Raw genomic sequence first — 18547 nt, 5'->3', positions numbered from 1 at the left:
AGGGAGAAGACTAGAACCATCCAGAATTATCCTCTGACTAAAGAGCTTTAGGTGCAGTACCAAGATGCCTACCGTACATACTGTACTACTGTGTACGCTGAACATTTCGCGAGGTTTTTATTTTTGCGAATTTCCCGAGTCAGCTTCTATTCGCGAAATTAAAAACATGCAAAAATATTGACTCTGAACGCGATATGAATGTGACGTACGCGTCTACATTTCTCCGTTTAGTACATGACTCCAGGATCGTGAATTTAAGCACTCGTGTAATCATCTGCAAGTCTCGATTCGTAAAAATTTAGACTTGCTAAATATATGGCGTACAGTATACAGTATGTACAGTAGACATGTCCCTATTGCAAAATACTGACCACAAAACCTGCTGAAACTCATGGCAATCCTTTGAGGCTCATCAGTTTCATGGACAGTAAAGGGATGACTGTAGCTCTCAGTCATCCTCTCGCCGTACCTGTGTGAATTGCCCAGAACTCATTTTACATTAACATAAAAAGAATGCATTGCTTTATTTTATGTCATACAGGTGACTTTCATTCTAATGAAGTCCTCTGGAGCAGCAATTTTCATTTAAAAAGCATCTAAAGTCGTATGTTTGCATCTTGTTTTGGTTAAATATTTGTTGAATTGCCTACCAGGTATAAAACTATATTTCTATCTCTTTTTCATGTATGAACAACCATACAATGTATGTTATTCTCTTTATAAATCATTATAAATGCTGTGCTTATTATTTTCTTTTGTTATATCAAAAATTATATACATGACCAAAGGGAATTTTGCACTATAGGCTGTAGTGATAACATATTTTGGGGCCTGAACTTCATTGTAAGGAAATATGATTATAACTGAGTTCATTGTGATGGGAGTGCCCTGTATTGCATTTTCTCTCAGACATCAGCAAAGTTGATTTGTTGATTTCTTAGTGTTCAAGACACACTCTGTGCTCTTGATGAAACAGTTGCCCATCCTTTAATGCCATCAGTGCAGGCATTTAAGCAAATTGGTTGTGCTGATATACACTGTACGTATCTGGAGTTCCTGGAAGGCATCCAAATTCCTATGATCTATACAGTGTACATTCATACATGTAGATTACCATTTGAAATATTGATGACCCTCATTATTGCTGCCAAATATCAAGGGGGTAAATGGGGACACCCAGTATGCAGGGAATGTACAATGTGCAGCTCACCACCAGTTTCCAAGGGGAGAATCACACAATACACTGATATGCTCACATCATTCATACATGTAGTGTACATGTTGCTTGTGTGGTATAAAAAAAGAATAAATAAATAAAAAAATTAAAAAAAACCACCTCTTGAACATTACAATTTAAATCCAATGTGCCAATTGTTTATATTTTGTATATACAGATATATATATATTTGTATATCATGGCTCGACACTAAATCTTAAATTTAAAATTTTTGGTGGCCCGAGAGAAAAATTTAGTGTCCCGAAAAAAAGCAATAAAAAATATTAAAAGTCATTTTTTTTTGATAAGGCAAAGATTTAAGTTTTATGATCGTAAGAATTAGAAGTTGGACATATCTACTCATAAAGTAACTTCAACAAACTTGCAACACTCACTCTCAGGCACTCATTCAGTCCTTTTCATCCATCCTTTAAATAAATTTAACTGCTAATTTCCGGCGCAAAAAGTTACGAATTTATTTACATACTTTTCAAAAAATGTTGGTGGCCCGAGGCGGGCCACCAAATTTGCCCTTTTTTAAAATTTGGTAGCCCGACTTTCATTTTTGGTGGCCCCGGGCCACCGGGCCACCGTTAGTGTCGAGCCCTGTATATATATATATATATATATATATATATATATATATATATATATATATATATATATATATAGTACAATATATAGTAGGATGGAAGGCGTTGCTTTATTAGTGACTTAGCTGGACAGTCTGTTTCGGCCGAAGCCTCGTCAGCAACTAAATCAGTTTCTTGTTAAAGTACAGTGTAAGACATACGGCTCTGGTGCACTCAAGCAAGCAAACAAAAGATACAAAAAATACATGCACGTGGCTACTTAACAGCACAATAAAGTTGATAATGACACTGGTACTGGGCTTAAGGCAGGGGTAATACACTTGTATGGTTCAGATTGTTACATGTGGAAGCCGGGGAGGTGGGGGGGGGGGGGGGGGGGGAGCTAACCAAGCTCTGCGAGGGAAAACTTTTTCTTATGTTTACATGTTGAAATGAGTTCTGTTCTTGAGTTCAGGATTGCTGGTTTCTTGGCCGTGATGATGTGGTATTTCTCCCATAGACACAGGTTGCAGCGGTTTGTTTTGGGCGAGTACGGTTGGGCGTGCCTGACGATCCTCCATGTGAGTGAGTAGGGAGTGCCTTCATCCTTCAGTCCCCAAATGTGTTTACTCAGTTCTGTCTGGTGTCGCTTTTCCCTGTTTGTGAAGCTTGCCTTGTGTGTGGCATATCTGGATTTGAAGGAGGTTGAGGTGAGGCCGATGTATATTTTCTCATCGTCTGGGGTCGCTACCTTCGCTTCGTATATGATGTTCCTGGCTGTGCATTTCCCAGGGATCGGGCAATCTTCCTTCTTTCTGCAGTTGCAGGAGTCCCTGGCTTGCTCTTGACTGTTGTTGATTATTAGGTGATCCGAGTATCCTCTCGGATCACCTATTGTATCTGTACGGATTCTTTCTTCTTCTTCTTCTTCTTCTTCTTCTTTCTTTATTTCTCCCCAAAAGTTGTGCAGAGGTTAGCTCAGAAAGTACTATGCCTATCAAGTTCAAACTTATACCATGTATGTATCGTGTCCCAAAGACGGCAATCGAACTAAAATCAAAGTGATCAGTCGACCGTGACGTCACTATGACGTCATTATATGGAAACACATTCTCAATCATATCTCATTAATGGAATGAAGTTTTTCAATGAAATTTACGTCACATATATTTCAAGTTATGCGCATTCTACTCATATTCTCAAAATTCACATTTTCTCTTGGTACGTGCGCGTACGCGCGCGTTGAAATATTTGTATGCTCAAATCGAGCTCAAATTCTTTTTGCACACGTTTCAGACCATTTAGAGCATTTTTTGAAAAATTGAAAAAATCGGACGGACGCGTACGCGCGCGCGCATATACGCACGCACAGCTCATATGCAATAGAAATTTTCAGTTTTTTCACACGGATCGGATGTCCACAATGTCAAGGAATATTTCTATCAAGTTTCAAGTCGATCCGACTCAATATGACATCATACGGGCCCGTCAAATTCAAAATTCCGCGCGTGCGTCAATGGGGATACACTGTGCAACTATGCCAAAAAACCGCCAATTTTAAATCGGATTTTACTCGTCAGGATGGACGATGACCCCCCATTTTCTTGACATATTCTAAAAGCTGATGAGTTGTACATGTCATTTCATGGGTTGGCGATACTGAAAAAATGATTAAAAGATATCAGATTTCTTAATAAAGTAAACATAGTAAATTTTCCAAATGACGTCATCAAATTTCAAATTCACTCGAGCGTATCTCACTTAAATTTCGCCAATTTTCACCCAGATTTCAGTATGTTGTAGCTTATGAAATGTTCTTTCATCAATGTGATAACAACATTTTGATTGGATAACGTCATCACCTCGTAAAAATGGATTGAAAGTATCCTTGTAAAATTTCACCAGTTTACGTGTTATCTCTATGGGAGAGCAGTTTTTCTGGCAGTGAAAATTGACATGACTCTCTTTTTCGAGCACTAGCTCACTTATGCTTCGGTGAATTTCTCCCAGATTTTAGTATGTTGTAGCTGAGACTTTGGACTATCGTAAATGTGACCTCCATTTTTTCATACAACGTTGGTATCACATCGAAAAACTTGGTTGAAAAATTGCATGTGGCTTCGATGCAGCGTCATTTTGCTTAATACACAGGGCCTATGGAGCATGAAATAGGTCATTGCATAGCGCATCCGACTCGTAATCCTAAGGTCCCTGGTTCGATGCTCACCCCTGCCAGTTTTTTTTTTTTTGAACACTTTTTTTCCTTTTTTTTTCTTTAGTTAATCTTAATCTCCTTTCCTAACTTTATCTTTTTCTGAATTTTTCATGCTTCTCCTTCAAATTTCTATAAAAATAACATATTTTTTTCTTTATTTTTCTTTCTTTCTACTACTTTCTGTGCAATAGATGAACAACAACAATGGCTATTAATCCCATATTTTGCACATGTTTTGTTCATGTCACGTACATTATTTCATAAAATAACAATTACTTGATCGGACACCATCTTGGGTATGTAAATTAGGGTGAAAGGTCATAAATGTTTTATCCTGTATCTTGGTGAATACATGTCCTATCTCTCCCATATTTTGCACACACAAAGACCATGTTACAAGAATCATTTCACAAAATAACCACTTTTTGCTCAGATGCCATCATGTCTGTGCAAAGTGGGGTCAAAGGTCATATATTCTTTCTGTATCTTCATTATGACGTGTTATCTCTATGGGAGTGCAGTTTTTCTGCGAATGAAGCTATGACAATCTTTTTCGAGCAATAGCTCACTTATGCTTCGGTGAATTTCTCCCAGATCTTAATATGTTGTAGCTGAGACTTTGGGCTATTGTATTTTACCCTTCGTTTTTTTCATACGATGTCGGGATCACGTTAAAAAACGTGGTTGAATTTAAAGCTTATCTTCAATGTATTGAGATGTTTCTTTTCTTTCTGCAACTTTATTTGCAATAACTCAAGAAAAACAGCATCTATCACCCTCAAATTTTGCACATGTTTAGTTCATGTCACGTACATTATTTCATAAAATAACAACTTCTTGATCAGACTCCATCTTGGGTATGTAAATTAGGGTCAAAGGTCATAAATGTTTCATTCTGTATCTTAGTGAATACATGTCCTGTCTCTTCCATATTTTGCACACGCAAAGACCATGTTACAAGAATCATTTTACAAAATAACCACATTTTGCTTAGATGCCATCCTGGCTGTGCAAAGTGAGGTCAGTGGTCAAATATACTTCATTCTGTCTCTTTATTATGACGTGTTATACGGAATATGGTACCAAAGATGGCAGATCTGACTCGCTTTTCTAAATGAGATTCCGAATATCACACGGCGAATGTCCCTAAACACAGATGAAACCTGTATGGTCATGCCTAAATTATATATTTGTTGCTGTATCTTCGTTATCTAGTGTATACAGAATTTGGAACCAAAGATGACAGATTTGACTCCCTTTTCTAAATGAGAATCCAAACATCACACAACCAATGTCTCTAAACACAGATGAAACCTGTATGGTGTTGCCTATTGCAATCAGACCTCGAATCATTGATTAAAAAAAAAATCGGATCACCTTAATTTGTCAGTGATGACAAATTACAATCTCTAGTTTTGTTGTTGTGTGCCTTTGTTATAGTGTGCATATTGTCCATGCAGCTGTAGCTTACTTTCAGAGTGTTCCTGTTGCATATCTTGCTGAGCTGGTGTCCTTTAGGGAAGTGGTGCTCGACGTGGGCTAGGAACTTCCTCCCGATGTTTGTTTTAACATGTCTGCTGAACGGGGGGTTGAACCACGTTATGTTTCGTTTCCTTTGGTGTTGTCTTTCTTTTCTGGAGCTGTTGGTCTCTTTGGGGGTGTACGTCAATGTTGTTTGGTGTCCCGCCTCGTGGAGTGCGTTCTCGTAGTTAAGTAGCCACGTGCATGTATTTTTTGTATCTTTTGTTTGCTTGCTTGAGTGCACCAGAGCCGTATGTCTTACACTGTACTTTAACAAGAAACTGATTTAGTTGCTGACGAGGCTTCGGCCGAAACAGACTGTCCAGCTAAGTCACTAATAAAGCAACGCCTTCCATCCTACTATATATTGTACTACATGGGCTCCTATATAGTTGAGCACTGTCAGCCATATTGCAGTTCACACTCTACTTACGTATAACCGCTCCCTCCGTCGAGCACTCTAATCTGCAACCTGAGGATGGAAAAGTTTTGCTTCAAGTACAGCACGAAGAACATACCAGTGCCGCCTGATAGCGAATACATCAAAAGACTGATACAGAAAGTCGAAGACTTCATAAAACGACTACGATGGCGAGCATTCTTCTTCTTAAACCAAGACTCAAAGCCCGACTACAGAGAAACTTACGGATTCAGAAGCCAAAAGTCCCCTCCTTCTGTCCCTCAGCTGAAACCCTTCGAAGATGACTTGCTCAAACTGATTGAAGATGTCAAATTCCGCAACGCCAACTCACCATTCCAGAGCAAACTAAAGGAGGACCTGAGAAGGATACGCAGCGAGAAAAACATCTTGGTGCCTGCCGACAAAACAAACAACTACTACTCAGTCACTCCCAGAGAATACAACAAGTTGATGAGAGATAATGTCACAACCACATACAGGAGGTCAAACCACCAAACAGAGCACAGCACGAATGTAGAGGCCAAAAGGATCGCCGACAATCTAGAGCTTTCCGACAGGATCCAGGTTCTAGCCCCGAAGCAAGCATACATCACACTGAAAGACCACAAAGACAATTTCCGGAATCACCCTACATGCAGGCTCATCAACCCAAGCAAGAGTGAAATCGGCATCATATCGAAGAGAGTGCTGGAGAGAATCAATGGCAAGGTCCTGGAAGCGACGAAGGTCAACCAATGGAAAAACACCACCGCAGTCATCAACTGGTTCAAGGGTACCCCGACAAGGCAAAACTCCACATTCCTTTCGTTCGACGTCGTCAATTTCTACCCGTCCATTGACAGGAAACTGCTCAATAAAGCCATCAAATACGCAAAAACATTCACCACGATCACGCCAGCCGAAGAAGAGATCATCTTCCACGCCAAGAACACCCTCCTTTTCCATGACAACGAGCCTTGGCAAAAAGCAAGTGCAGACGACCTCTTCGATGTCACGATGGGCTCATACGATGGAGCTGAAACATGCGAACTTGTGGGTGCATACATACTAGGAGAAATCGGCACCATAATCCCCACAGAAAACATCGGGCTCTACCGAGACGATGGTCTTGCCATTATCCACAAACCCCGCAGAGCAGCCGAGAACACCAAAAAGATGCTCTGCGAAAAATTCAAAGAGTTCGGGCTACAGATAACGGCCAGTGCAAATGACACCATCGTCGACTTCCTCGATGTCACATTCGACCTCACCAAGAAGGAATTCAAACCGTACTCGAAGCCAGGGGACTCACACCTATACGTACATACAGAATCGAATCATCCACCCACCGTCACCAAGAGAATACCACAGTCCATCCAGACCCGCCTATCCAACATCTCCAGCAACGAGGAAATCTTCAACAGCACCAAACCAGACTACGAGAACGCACTCCACGAGGCGGGACACCAAACAACATTGACGTACACCCCCAAAGAGACCAACAGCTCCAGAAAAGAAAGACAACACCAAAGGAAACGAAACATAACGTGGTTCAACCCCCCGTTCAGCAGACATGTTAAAACAAACATCGGGAGGAAGTTCCTAGCCCACGTCGAGCACCACTTCCCTAAAGGACACCAGCTCAGCAAGATATGCAACAGGAACACTCTGAAAGTAAGCTACAGCTGCATGGACAATATGCACACTATAACAAAGGCACACAACAACAAAATAATCAACAACAGTCAAGAGCAAGCCAGGGACTCCTGCAACTGCAGAAAGAAGGAAGATTGCCCGATCCCTGGGAAATGCACAGCCAGGAACATCATATACGAAGCGAAGGTAGCGACCCCAGACGATGAGAAAATATACATCGGCCTCACCTCAACCTCCTTCAAATCCAGATATGCCACACACAAGGCAAGCTTCACAAACAGGGAAAAGCGACACCAGACAGAACTGAGTAAACACATTTGGGGACTGAAGGATGAAGGCACTCCCTACTCACTCACATGGAGGATCGTCAGGCACGCCCAACCGTACTCGCCCAAAACAAACCGCTGCAACCTGTGTCTATGGGAGAAATACCACATCATCACGGCCAAGAAACCAGCAATCCTGAACTCAAGAACAGAACTCATTTCAACATGTAAACATAAGAAAAAGTTTTCCCTCGCAGAGCTTGGTTAGCTCCCCCCCCCCCCCCCCACCTCCCCGGCTTCCACATGTAACAATCTGAACCATACAAGTGTATTACCCCTGCCTTAAGCCCAGTACCAGTGTCATTATCAACTTTATTGTGCTGTTAAGTAGCCACGTGCATGTATTTTTTGTATCTTTTGTTTGCTTGCTTGAGTGCACCAGAGCCGTATGTCTTACACTGTACTTTAACAAGAAACTGATTTAGTTGCTGACGAGGCTTCGGCCGAAACAGACTGTCCAGCTAAGTCACTAATAAAGCAACGCCTTCCATCCTACTATATATTGTACTACATGGGCTCCTATATAGTTGAGCACTGTCAGCCATATTGCAGTTCACACTCTACTTACGTATATATATATATATATATATATATCGTAAATCTATCGTAAATATATCGTAAAGGACAAGTCCACCTACATACACATGTATACAGAACATGTACAACTGTACAAACTTGTACATGTGGATTGAGTAAATGCTGCAGTATTTGCAGTATTAGCAGGGAGGTGAGTCTGTATTAGCAGAACACATAGTGAAAGTTTAGGGAAAATTGGACAGTCCGTGAAAAAGTTATGAATTTTTAGGTGCACAATCACTGCTGGATGAGAAGATTACTTCATTGTATGATGTTCCATGCGTAGAACAGTATAAGGAAAATATAAAGAGAATTTCACTAAATTTTACTTTTTGAAAAAAGTGCACATTTCCTCGACTTGTCACTGACTTTCATATTAAAGGTAATATTACTCCCCCTGCCTTCAGAGAGAGGGTAGTGAAGTTTTCTTTTACTATGCAAGAAAAGTGAAAATATGCTGAAATTTCTTTATATTTTCTTTATATGGTTCTTCACATGTGACATCACAAGCTGAAGTGGTCTTCTAATCCAGCCGTGACTTAGTAGAAACTTAAAAGATTCTTAACTTTTGTCTTTTATTCCTCAAACTCTCACTGATGTGTTGAACTACATGTACTAACATTGGTGCATTCACTTAATGGTTGACTTTTCCTCAAGATACATGTAGTTCCTCAATACAGTCCTTTGACCCCGTCAAGTTAGTTCCAGACTTACATTTGGCGGGTACCTACCACCAATACGCAATTGAATGCCTCCCAGCCAGCCAGCCCTGTTTCAAATGCATTGTGGGATGACTGGGGAGCATACGGTAGTTGAATCTGGTCTGGGCTGCACATTCGGGAGAGCTTGCCATAAACAAACCTGCCCAGGCCAGGTCTTTCATCCAGGGGTATATTTGAAGATTTGTGTGTGTGTGTATTATCGTGTGACCAGCACGACCCATGTAACAGTGACGACCCATGACTTTTAATAATGGGTGCAAGAAAATTAAACCTGTATACTGTAGTGCCAGGTACTCATGGCAAATTCAAAGCAGGGAAAAGAGTAGTGATGAAGGAAAGTCAAGATCAATCACATTGCATCGTACAATGTATGAGGAAGAAGGTTCAAGCTACAAATTGTAGATGCTTGGAAGCGACAATGCTACCGTGCTTTCCCACAGTGCATCTGTTACAGGGCCGTGCATCAATTGGCGGTACCCCAAATTTAGAGGGTCAATTTTTTTATAGGTGGCATTCACATTCCCCTAATTACCTAACATTGTCTGCATTATCTCTCTGGATATTCAGCAAAGGGAAAATTATTCAATGTAATTTGCATTTTCAAGAAGATGTTCAAGGTAAACATCTCTATAGAGCTTTGTATAGATACCCTGAAAATTAACTTTGTGACATGGAAGAACATTTTTTTTCTAGTACTGTGATGTTTCTCAAAAATATGAGTGTTAAGTTCTTTATGAGGAGAAGAATACTTAAATTTTTTCACACAGTGCATTTATATTGAAAACTATTTCACTTTCGTTATCTTAGCAACTATTGCAATGTATCGCTACTGTTAGTTTTTTCTTTTCCTGTTATTGTTGTTTTCTCTGTACAGTTGTATGTCTTGATTTTGTCACTTAAGAAAGTGATATTTATGTTTGTACCCTGGAAAAAAAATGAATGAATATGAACTTGAACTTGAACTTGAACTAAATTAGATTTATGCATGATCAGAAGAATATAAATCTCATTAAAATTGTGCCACATCTTGAAAATTACATAGACTAGTGCACTACATGTGTGTGTAATTGTCAATCATAGGGATTTGGTATTCTCCTGTAGGTTTGTGGTGTGTACTGTACTTGATAGTAATGGTTTTGCTAACTGTAGCTATGTACCATTCACTTGCTCAATTGGTCGAGGGAAGGTTCAGAGACGCAAGGCATTACGGGCTGCCTAATGTTTACCTTACAAACTGTAGATGCATTGATTTACATTTTACTACACAACTTTGAAAATTAAAACATGGCGCAGGCACATTCACTCACCTAGCAAGTCTTTTGGAGTACGACTACTGTATCCGCCACATCAGTTGAGTAACTAGGTGGTTGCACGTGTTGCTGTTCCAAGTACAAAATAGACTTTCACAGTTTGTATTAATGTTTAAAGATATACAGCACACTTTTTATGAGAACCCATTGCTTGGAGATAATGCAGAATGGGCGATTGTCAAATCTGCAACTGCAATAATACAATTGTACTATAAAACATGATGTTTTCATGTCATGAAATTTTCGCGAATTGGAGCCAACGGCCTTTTTCGCGGCATGAAATTTTTGCGAGTTGCCTCTAACATTCAATGCATATACTGTAGTGTACACAACAATTTTCATGTGCATTTTCATTTCGGGAATCTTGGCTGTCGCGAAACTCGCCAAATTAAAATGCATGCAAACATTCCTCGTTTTACAATATAAGTTGGGATTCCTTTGCTGTTATGGCCATTGCCATAGTACTAAGAGATGTACCATTAAGTACAACATCCAGTGTGCATCAGGACAAGTCGTCATGTTACATGTAACATTACGCTCACTGTACTTGTGATGGCAAGTGGCAGCGCAAACCTTTAAATCCCTATAGGGCTCATGGTGTGGATTAAGATCTCTTCAATGAATGCAGGCCCACGCAGTATGGTTAAATGATTCATTCAGCCACTGAAACATACATTAGATTGCATTGGCACAGAGTTGGTATGTTACAAGGAATAAGACCATGTTTCCACGTATATCTGCAATGGCCAGAAGTCAGTTGTTGGATGCACCCACTCCGCAAAGCTGGCAAGAATTATTTTGGAGTCACTGGCTGCAGAGGCTTGTGTACTGATGGATTCACACAAATGGATCCACCCTTTTTCTCTGTTTGATTTTCATACATATGGGGGTTTTTCCCCCCCTGAGGAACATAATTTTTTTTTTTTTCAAAACTGAATTTATTGATATCTGACTGACTACCTACAATTTGTAATTTGCAAATTGGGATCCAGTGAGTTTGGATGCCATATTTTCACTACCAATGTATGGCAACGCTTCAGCATGATTCTACATGTACATTGTATGTGTTCATGCACATGATGGAGATGTGCATAAAATTTGAATATAATGTCATTCTTTTCTGACAATAACTTCAGTTAGGCACACTATCAGACAGGCTCATCATTGTCTGCTGTGCATTGTAGTTAAAAAGTAGTTTATCAGACAGAACGTTTTATATTTGAATTCCCATTATTGTGTACGATGTATTTCCGCTAGTGTGATGTAAACATGTTTTACAGACCTATTTATACACGTACAACGTGTAGTAGTAGTGAGGAAGTATGTCTTATCCAGATTTCTTTGCAAAATTGAATTAGTTCCAAGTAATGGATAAGTGCTTCAGGATTTCATAGTACAATTGTTTGTATGCCCCTCGCCTTACCAGTACTTGAAGCCACACAATCAGTTCCCTAATTGTTTTGGTAGTGTAATTTTATTCATTTCACATTGCCTGTTATTCATCTCTATGTTAATAAAGACATTTATACGCTATCAGCCAGTCACTTTTAGAAAACAGGTAGAAAAAAAAAAATCCATAAGATTGGCAGTACAGCAATCATAACAACTTAATGACACTTTGAGTGAACTAAGCAAAATGAGAGACAGTCATAACTCATTAAGTTTTGACAAAAGTAATATTTACATTTGATGTATGTCCAGTGAGCACTGAGGGTGTAGAATAGGTACATGTACCCAGGTTGTTGCTCGTTGCCACTGTTGATCTGTAGAGTGATGCCTTCTGATTTTTAGCTCACCTGAGCCAAAGGCTCAAGTGATATACCCCCCCCCCCCCCCAACCTGGAGTGGTGGGGGGAGGGGGAAAGGATCCAAATGTGGACCTAAATTGTACATTTTCATCTTCTTGCTGAAAACAACATTATTTTCACCAAACCTTGCAAGTAGCATTCCTTTAGTTTAGGGGGTTGGGATCTCAAAGTGTTTGAATGGGCACCATGCTTTCCTTGGGGGCCCAAACCTCCTAATTTTTTTTTTCCAAACTGCACCAACCTTCTATAAAGTACGATGTACGACAAGTATTTTACCAGTGTGATGCAATTATGCAAATGGACACCATGCCCCCAGCTCTCAAGGCTGCCCCCGCCCCAAGTTTGCAATGATCTCAGGTACATGTAAGAGTCTGCAAGAATGCATGGAAGGTGAACTTGCAATACTCGGGTGAGCGCGAGACCCCCAGGTTTCCTGTTATTCTCTCGTTATTTCTCATGGACATGTCTCAAGGGTCAATAGTTAAAGAGAATAAAAGCAGATATTCAAAGAAAAATTTATCACAAAAAGAGACTTTCACCATTATGGAAGCAAGTACAAGATAAGTATAACATACAGGCATTTACACCCTCTGTAGCACTACAATAATTGTAGTTCACCCTTGGTCATGGTAGCCAGGTATTGTAAGATATTATGCAAAGAATAAGAGTGTGGTAGCAAATACGGAGAAGAATTTGACTGGAAGCACAATATAGTTAAGTACTTTATGATAACGTACAGTAATACCTCTTCTACAGTTTGAGAAATTCCATCAACTTTTGGTGAACTCATCTGAAACTAGCTCATCCCCCTCCCCCTCCCCACCCCCCCCAAAAAAAAAAAGGGAATAGAAATGAATGGATTGCATATTGAAATACTCTGACGGGATGCCAAAAATGGGAGGGTCACTGTCCGCTATTTCCTCCCCAAGTACAAAAGGAGAATCCAAACACAGAGTAGCCAAAGTCCCAAGGGGTCACCCGTGGGTCACAGGGCGGCGAGGGCCGAGATCCACTTCCTCAGACCTTTAATAGTGTAGCATGTTGCGAAGGAACGGTCTGTTGATGTTGACATTAGGAACATGGGATGTCACATGATCAGGCTTTGGGGTCAGTGACAAGGACCACAGGGCCTCAGGGTGTCACTGGCATGAGTATCACATGGTGGCCTTTTATACTAGGTGTTACAAAAACATTTCCCACTTTTGATCCATAATAGTTCAAAAACTATACATCAGATAACACTGGCATTGATATGAGCAATAGCTGAATAGTGTACAATTTTGTTGGAGACAATTTTGAAATGAAAGCATGATTCACTTTTGAGCTATTAACCCTTTCTGTGCCAACGAGCGTGTTTCTAAATTTGCAGTGATGCGAGGTGATGCGAGGTGCTCTTACTAGAAACACGCTCAATGAGTCAAATGTGCACAAATTTCACACACAAATCTATGGATAAGAAATTAATATGGCACGCAGAGGGTTAAGCATCAAAAGTGGGAAATGTTTTTTGTAACACCTAGTACTTGGCTGTCCAGACAGTGCCGAATTTACCCAGAGGTCAAATTGTCTCCAGTAATAATAGAATAAGGTCAAACAAAACAAAGTTGTATGTAGCTGACACCTATTCCTCTTTGAGAGCATGCACTTGTAGGACTTCACAATCATGGGACTTTTAATTCTTCTTTTTTAACTTCCAATTCTGATTCGTCTGTCACTCTGGGTGTACAATGTTAGTCTGTTACTCTAAAAGTGAAAATTTGAATGAGGTGTGGAAATTTTTTGCGCATTTGTACAGTATGTAATGTCTTTGTTCCGCGGAATCAAAAACATGTGAAATTCATCTTACTTGGCCAAGCGTGAAAAAATAATAGCATGAAAATATCCACTTTACAGTAGGCCTAATCAATTTAACTAAAACATGAATTTGAATTGCAAATGCTGTGTATCCAGTCATATCTGAGTATGAAATGTGAACATTGTGTAAATTTGTGCCTGAATTTAAAAAGAAAGACAGTCATTACGATCATTCATTTCTGATAGCAACAAATTGCAGAAACAGAGTGTTTCCTATGGCTGTATGTTTACAAACTTAATATTCTTAATACTTTCCTTCATTTCTTTTTCATTTCTCTTAGTATCCTCCTATCCTTTAACCTCCTGCATCTGCCTCTTTTCATCTGTCTTCATATGAAATTATGACTGCCTTTGCTGAGAATGATATTAATTGTTAGTAATATGAAATTTAGTGTTAATGTAGTTTGGAAAACCATCAGAGCGGAGCTTAGCATTGGTCATGTATTTCATATTAAAAAAAAGAATAAGATATGTGTATATATCATGCTTTTAACAGACCATGTCATGACAAACATACCATGAAAATGAGATTAATTCCCTTTTGAGATGGATATTTTTGCAAGTAAAATAATAAAGTGCTTTTTAATACAAGCAGCACTGTAGTCCCACCTGCCTGTTTTAATATCAGCTGCAGCAATGCTGGTATTACAAAAATTATCACCAATATGCTCACATTTTGCTTGCCCATTCAAATTATATTACATTGTATACATAACATCTCATGGTTTTTTTTTTTCTTTTAGTCAACTGTTGAAAAGAACTGTAGACAGCTCTCTTTTAAATAAATTGTTGCTTCATATTTTAACTCATGATTATGCTCTATCTTTTCTCTCTTGTTTTTTTTTTTTTTTGAGGGGGGGGGGGGTTTATAGACATTTCTGTCTTTATCATTATTGTAAATATTGATAATATTCCCAGTATCTTAGATTGGTAAAAGTAAAGATTGTCAATATGAGGTGATTCCAATGTTTATCTGTCTTTTAGCATTTTACATACTGTTCAAATATCATATTGAGGGTAATCATCTTTGCAGAACTTTAACGTTTTAATTTCTTTCATGTATAAACTGCACAATATCATATATGAGATTATGCATAAAAGGGATTTTGTTTTTGTTTTATTTTCTTTGACACACTCTAGGAACTCAAGAACATGCTGTATGATGCACAGCGGAGAGCACCGGAAGCACATGGTAAGGAATAGGAGTGAGAGAAATTCAGTCTGAAACAAGAATACAAAATAACATATTTATCAAGCCACGCAGACACAATGGTGATATAAAAGACAACAGACAAATCCAGTTGGAACCAGTAATGTATACATGTACTTCACCTACTTAAACATCTATGAAAAATATGGAATCAACAGAGACCTGGAATCCTGTCCAAGACTGATTCCAAACGAGTCAATACAAAATCATCGTATTGACAATCTAAGCATGGGTATGTAAGCACAATGCCTGTATCTTTATTTTTCCCAACCTTCCAACCTGCATTCTGTTTGTAAAAGGGAAAGGGGGGGGGGGGAGGCATATGTGGTCCAGAAGGTAGTGTACCATTCAATCAACACACATTTGTTTTGTTGTTGTTGTTGTTTTTTTTCATTGGCAATGATATGAACTTGACTGAAATAAGCTAAATGGGATTTGTACACTGTACAGTAGGTCAGAGTCTGTATTCCTGGAGATTATTAAGTGGATTCAAAGAGAAGAATATTTTTCTCTCAATGCTCACTGCTACCATAAGTTTCAGTTAACTGTAAAATTCCTTTTTTTTTTGCAAATAAGAATGGGAGAGTACCCTGTTTTATTTCATGTTTTTCCCTTCCCTTTCCTATTCTCAGCTTTGTGTCATAAGAGACTATACTAGTGTAAGAGCACCTCGTCTTTTTTTAAAATCTTTTTTTAGCAACTATCAAAGCAACAACAGACATAACTGTCAGGTTTTGCTTGTTTGACTCGTATTGTGTGCAGCGTGAGCACTCGGTGCAACCGTGGAGCTGAACAACAGCTCCATGCTGCAACTTGCCCATGGCTGCACAAATTTCAAGTCACAATCTCTGATGACCAAAAAATTAGCAGAAAAAGTTGGCTACACAATGGGTGATTCACTTCTGACATTGGCATAAATGTCAAGTACTTCAAATTCTACTGAATGGGGTCAGAAGGCCAGGTGAACATTGAAGCAGTGTACCCATTGACTGGTACAATGCCTTCCTGGCTTTATTTGTAAATTGCTTAAGGTTTTGTAATTTGATTGTACAGAAGGGTGTACATTATGTGGCTAACTGTTTATTTAAACTGCCTTGCATTATTATTCAAATTGAGCATGAACCATTGCACATTGACCGGGGAAATTGTAGAATTGTGTGCAGTGGTGAAATGGATCTGAAGAGAAGTCATCATAATGATGTTCATGTGCAATGTGTGCTAGTTTTTAGCTACAAGTGTACATGTACATACAATGTACCTTTTTACTTAAGAAATAAATTTGCCTTTTATATTTTCTTGCATTAAAAACAAATGAAAATACTTTTAGCATTACACATATTGATCTTGTGAGGACTGGACAATGTTTCAAATCCACTTTTAGATAGACCAAGGTGGATAGGAAGAAAAATTTATGTTTCTCATATTTTATGTATAAAATAAAATGCAGAGAATAGAAATGTGCTACTTTGCATTACCCAAAATGACTGACAGTGCTGAGTATATCTGTAGATGATGTACAGTATGTGTGGATGTACTATGTGTACATTTGTGAGGTAAAGCCTGTGTATGTTTGTATACAACAGCTCGTTATATTTTGCGGAAGTAAGCATGTCCAAATCAGGTTGTACAGCAGTTATGGTATAAGTACAATATGTATGTCCTGGTAAGATTTAAAAGGGGGAAGTGGGAGGGGACAGAAAATGAATGAGGGGTAAGGAGAAAGAAAAGGAAAAAGCTGATGCAAAAAGTTAACCAGAATGACCAAAAAAGAAAAAGAAAAAAAGGGGGTCAGTGATTCAACTATCGGTAAGTCTCCTCGGATTGCATGGATTGTATAAAGAGCAGCCCAGGAAATTTGTCTGTTCCTCCAGAGGAAATGCAGCGGAAAGAACGGGTCACTAGCAACGACAGATGGAGAGTCACAGAAAGTATAGTGAGGAAGTCTGGAGTTATGAACATTGCCTTTATTGCAGACAGAGTGTCTTTACCCTGGCTTTATTTTTTATGTCACCATTGTTTTCATCTTATTTTCAATACTACATTGTTAGTAGACCTGTAGTAAAACAACAGAAGTGTTTCTAAATTCCTAAACCCGCGCTTTTCAACCAGTGGTCTTTGGCCCACTGTTGGGCTGTGAAACTCTCACAGGCAGGCTATGACACTGGCTAAAAATGACCCCCCCCCCCAAAAAAAAAAAAAAGAAAAAAAAAGAAAAAGAAAGAAAGAAAAAAAAAGAATAAAGTGGAGTAAAATGAAATGAATTGAAATAGATTCAAGTGAATTGAAATTTAATAAGCAAAGATACTTTCGAGAAATCAAACCCAACATAAATTGTGATTTGTATCTTTTGAATATTAACAAGTTGATATAGGAGAAGAGGAACAGTAGTAAAGTCCTAACCTCCTAGATAGGTTTTTGTTCTTTCACCACCCATGACAATGCTAGGGCCAAAATGACCACAATTTCATGGCTTGAACTGCACAGTTTCTTAGCAAATGTAGCAAAAAAAAAAAAACAACAACCAAACAAACAAACAAACAAACAAACAAATCAGCATCTCTTGCAACAAGACTGCAACTCCTGAAATAGGACCCTGGATTTGAGTGACCTTTCTTCCAGCCACTCACATGTTTGTTTGGTCTTGGAAGGAACAAACATAGAATCTGCAGCAGTGTGACACTTATAGTCTCTGCTACAGCTCTCTTAAAGCTATATCACGTGACTGAAATAAATAAAATTTTGTAGCTTGCTATACTTCTTTCTTGCACTTCTGGCTTCGTGGAGCCATTTACTCATTTCAAACAGAAAACAAGTAATATCACCAGAAAAAAAAAATGCACATCAAACAGTAGACAGTAAACAGTACCTGTCCAATCATGCCAACCAACATTTCTCTGCAAATGTGAGGGCTTAGCGTAAATAAGTTGCAGGTACCTCCAGAATAGAATGTGCAACTTAAATAGAATGTGCAACTGGATTTAAGCTATCCATGTGTTTGCAGGTACCTGGCAGTTTGAGTAGATTGTGATATATCATAAGTTTCCTTTGCTTAGTTTTCATCCTGACCAAAAGTTGAGGACATCAACCACTTGATTAATATCACATTTTGATTGTGATTGATATTGTGACCATGCATCACAAAACCAACAAAAAGTCACACC

The 18547-nt window shown here is 38.9% G+C and overlaps 1 protein-coding gene across 1 annotated transcript in view; it reads left to right on the top strand.

The window, feature by feature from the left end:
* LOC139732211 (xenotropic and polytropic retrovirus receptor 1 homolog) overlaps nucleotides 1-18547 on the top strand; it is a 67913-nt gene that overhangs the window by 9607 nt on the left and 39759 nt on the right. The window contains exon 2 of the mRNA XM_071643089.1: nucleotides 15317-15368. Coding sequence (XP_071499190.1) covers nucleotides 15317-15368 — 52 coding nt within the window. The remainder of the gene's footprint in view (nucleotides 1-15316; nucleotides 15369-18547) is intronic.

This window comes from Diadema antillarum, unplaced genomic scaffold, assembly GCF_040938485.1.
Source record: "Diadema antillarum isolate AM-2024a unplaced genomic scaffold, OU_Dant_1.0 seq00000406_RagTag, whole genome shotgun sequence".
NCBI lineage: Eukaryota > Metazoa > Echinodermata > Echinoidea > Diadematoida > Diadematidae > Diadema > Diadema antillarum.
The sequence above is the reverse complement of the archived record's forward strand: the minus strand, read 5'-3'. Positions and strand labels throughout refer to the sequence as shown.